Source organism: Nicotiana attenuata, unplaced genomic scaffold (assembly GCF_001879085.1).
Source record: "Nicotiana attenuata strain UT unplaced genomic scaffold, NIATTr2, whole genome shotgun sequence".
NCBI lineage: Eukaryota > Viridiplantae > Streptophyta > Magnoliopsida > Solanales > Solanaceae > Nicotiana > Nicotiana attenuata.
This window is the reverse complement of record NW_017686175.1, coordinates 1-4,161: the sequence shown is the minus strand read 5'-3', so window position 1 is coordinate 4,161 and position 4,161 is coordinate 1. Positions and strand designations below refer to the sequence as shown.

At 39.7% G+C, this 4,161-nt stretch overlaps 1 protein-coding gene across 1 annotated transcript; it reads left to right on the top strand.

Annotated features, from left to right (window-relative positions):
- The first annotated feature begins 307 nt into the window (after window positions 1-307).
- Window positions 308-3,184, top strand: LOC109222195 (1-phosphatidylinositol-3-phosphate 5-kinase FAB1B-like). Its single transcript, XM_019386576.1, has 5 exons — window positions 308-376; window positions 527-1,381; window positions 1,482-1,813; window positions 2,732-2,855; window positions 2,945-3,184. Exons 1-5 carry the CDS (start codon window positions 308-310, stop codon window positions 3,167-3,169), a joined length of 1,605 nt encoding a protein of 534 aa, XP_019242121.1. The 3' UTR covers window positions 3,170-3,184.
- The last annotated feature ends 977 nt before the right edge of the window (window positions 3,185-4,161 follow it).

Genomic DNA, 4,161 nt, shown 5'->3' with positions numbered 1-4,161 from the left:
TTTTCACCAAGTCCCTCACTGGTCCTCGTATTAACTACATATGTAACAAGCTCGGTACATATGATTTATATGCACCAGCTTGAGGGGGAGTGTTAGAATAGTCATGTAAATAGGAGTAAATAAATAACCCTAATCCAATATATATTAGGAGTAGGACATGTTATGTGTGTATATATATAGGGCTCATTGTAACATATGTCAATACATCAATAATATATTTTCTCCCGTGCTTTCTCACAAATATGATTTGTTCGTCAAGCAGTATGTATATTATTATGCTCAAAATTATTCATCTTCGGCTTTAGACATGTCCACTATAGCTTATAGGTACTGTTTATGCATGATCTTAGAAAATGTGAATGTTGCTCCTATGCTGGTGGGAGGTAGCGCAAACTGTCCCGACACCACCATCATTTAAAAAAAAAGGAAATCTTTTACATATCATTCTGTAATTTAACAGTTTCCTGGTGCAAGTGTCAGAAGTGTGGAAAGCTGATCTCCTCTTTTTGTTTCTGGTGGGTCTCAGATTTTGCTCAAGGGCGCCAACGGGGATGATTTGAAGAAGATAAAACGTGTTATCCAGTATGGAGTTTTTGCTGCTTATCACCTGGCTCTGGAGACATCTTTTCTTGCTGATGAAGGTGCTTCCTTGCCAGAGCTCCCCTTGAAGTCCCCAATTAAAGTTGCATTGCCTGATAAACCATCAACTATTCAAAGATCCATTTCTATGATTCCTGGTTTCTCTCTACCCATAGCCCAGAGACCGCTCGATCACCATTGCCTTGGCATGTCATCTCATTCCTCAACCAATCTGTTATCTGGTATCACATCATCATCCAACAATGCTCCAATGCTTGTTGAACAGTCAAGTTTGCCTGAAGTTTCTAACTCATTAGCTAGTGCTACAACTGCCTCAAATAAGGTAGACCTTTCTGATTGTCTTAATTCCTCGCATCATTCAAGGCTTCAGTTCTCAGATCAAGCTGATGAGAGGAATAAAATGGCTCCAAATGACCCTCATGAAGAATCTCCACTGGACAGAGGTGAAGTTGCAGGAAATGATTATATACCGAATTTTCCTAGCAATGCTTTGAGGGATGCTGGTAGCCTTTCTCATGTTGTGGAAAGTTCACGCACTAGTCACTTAACTTCAGAATTGTTGCTACCGGAATTTGGTAATAGTTACTTTGAGGAATTAGGCTCACTGAAGCAAGAGTTTCCTTCCTCATCTTCCGATCAGCAGAGTATTTTAGTGTCCCATTCAACACGCTGTGTTTGGAAAGGAACTGTTTGTGAGCGCGCTCATATTTCTCGAATAAAATACTATGGACTCTCTGATATGCCTTTGGGCCGTTTTTTACGGGACCAGCTGTTTGCTCAGGTAATATCTCTCTTCCTCTTTTAAAGTTACACTTGATACATTCTTTGCAATCGTGGTTTATTCTGGTAATCTTTTCTGATATATGTAATACATTTACCAGAATTATAGGTGTCCCTCATGTGAAATGCCGCCAGAAGCACATGTTCGTTGCTATACTCATCGGCAAGGCAGCCTCACAATTTCTGTAAAGAACCTACCTGAACGTATCTTGCCAGGAGAACGGGAAGGAAAGATATGGATGTGGCACAGGTGTCTGCGATGTCCTCGGACCAATGGTTTCCCTCCTCCAACCAGGAGGGTATTGATGTCTGATGCTGCTTGGGGATTGTCATTTGGGAAATTTTTGGAACTCAGTTTTTCAAATCATGCAGCAGCGAGCAGGGTCGCAAGTTGTGGTCATCTTCTTCACCGTGATTGTCTCCGGTTCTATGGGTATTCTGTTTCCTATATGGCATTTTTATGCATTAACTTTTCACACTGGGATTATAATGCCTTCACCTGACTTTAATTTTCTTTAATCAACTACTGAATATCATTTAAACTGTAAAGTATCCAGAGACAGAAACCTGAAGCATCAGAAAAATTATCATGAAATCACCTGGGATGCATTTCCTCAATATGGTTAAAGTCGGTATCTGTAATCAAGTACATTTTACATATAAACAGAGTCTCACATAAAGTAGTGGGAATATTACCTTCTACATTGTTAAATTCAGTGCCTAACCCCACTTTATGTGAAAGTTTGTTGACTTGAATGGGTCCTTAGCTTTTAGTGGTCTGCATGAATACTCTGATGATGTAGCTCATCAGCATGCATCAGCTATCCTGACGGCTTTGTGTTTGGTTTTACTGAATCATTTTTGGTCGTTTCCAATGTTTTGGTGAAGGAGAATCCACATTGGGGAGTTCTTGTGTTGCTCTCTGACTGAGCATGTGATGCTATTTCTTCTTGCCCTTGATTGAATTACATCATTATAAGAGAGAACATTACAGCAAGACAATGCTCCCAGAAAACTTGGATAAGTTGCACAAAAAATAATAACATCACGTAAAAGACCTATATTAGGAAAATCTTACAGGTGTATGATTTTCTTGTCAGTTTTACTACTGTTGCACTTGCAGTTCTTCAATGATGATGTTTCCCCTGTTCTGGGTTAATATTCTCAGTTGGTGTTCTGTTATCTTGTGCATGATTGTGGTTATGGTGCATGTATAATTAACTGGTGTTGCTGGTCCAATCTTTTTTTTTTTTTTGGATTTATTTCTGTGATGACACCACAAAGTTTTTTTTTTTCTTGTTGCCCTAGCAATGGTTTGTTCGGCACTTGATATTTGGTTTTGTTGCCTCAGGTTTGGGACAATGGTAGCTTGTTTTCGATATGCTCCTATTGGTGTTTATTCTGTATTTCTCCCACCTCCAAAGCTTGAATTTAGCCATGATAATCACGAGTGGATTCAGAAAGAAGGTGATGAGGTACAGTTGGACTGAATTTTTGCCTCAATTTTGTTACCTCTATATTTCGCTTTTTTTTTTCCTAATGTACTTATTTTCTGCAAGAAAAGGTGCACAGCAGGGCGAATGCTTTGTTTGCTGAGGTGTCCAAAGCTCTTCATGCAAAGTTGGAAAAAATTTCTGTTGATAGTAGCTTGAAAGCACCGAATATAAGTGAGCAGATTGTAGAGATGGAAGAAATATTAGAGAAGGAGAAAACTGAGTTTGAGGTGATTCTTTTATTTTTCCCCTCCTGTTGCTTAGATACTAAGTTGTATCATCTGCATTGGTGGTGAGGTATAAACAAATTTGTCAGTATGGCTGATCGAAAAGATAGATATTGGTTACCTTTTTGATGTTCAACTGTTTCTAAAGTTGACAGCCCAAGTAATTTCTCTCTGTAGGGTGTGGATAACATGTCTCAAACCGCTAACTTTTTAGGACTGAGAATTTTGGTGAAGTATGTGTTTAAAATTCGGAGGTGCGTTCTCTCACTCTAAGATATGTGAAAATTAATGCAGCAACGAGTTGGAGAAGACAGAAAAATCAAGGTTCTCTAATAAGAAGTAGCAGTAGAAAAAGAATATGAGAGGAGCTAAGCCTTAGTGTAGCAACTAGAAAAAAGTTTTTCCAGCCCGATTAGAGGAGGAAAAAAGAAAAAGACGTGTCTTCCCATCCCTAAGCAAGACGGTAAAAACAAGAAAGACTTGTAAGAATACATAAGACCATCTGAGACAGAGAGGGAAACAAGGTGTATTGACCGAAGAGAGACATCAATCCCAAGATGAACATGTGTCCCTAGTAAGTTCTGAAAGGAGCTTTCCATACCAACTTAGAGGTCGACTTTGGTAACTCCATTATCCATATGCTTAATCCTTTGAGTAGGTGGTCAACCCAGAAGTTGGGAGAAAACCTTCCATTTTAAATGTGTGATATAGAACCCTCCCTTTTGATAGGTTTCCTCACGCTTTGCCTCGCATCTCTTCCTCGTGAGCCATTGAGGCACCACCTCTAGGTTCCCAGCTCAATCCCTCAAGGGATTCCCACCGGAAGAGACGAAGAAGAAGAAAAGGAGAGGACGCGGAGGAGGCAGAGAAAAGAGACATAACCCGCCGAAGCCAAAGGTTGAAGATTCGGCGTGCCTCAACCTCTCTTTCTCTTCTTTCTAAACTTATTGGCTCCACTGATCCGAGGATACCTCGATATCCTTCGCCTTTATATGTGCTCTCCATTTTTATATGTGTTCTTCATCATACAATATAGTTTCGGCTATAAAGAGCTTTATTTG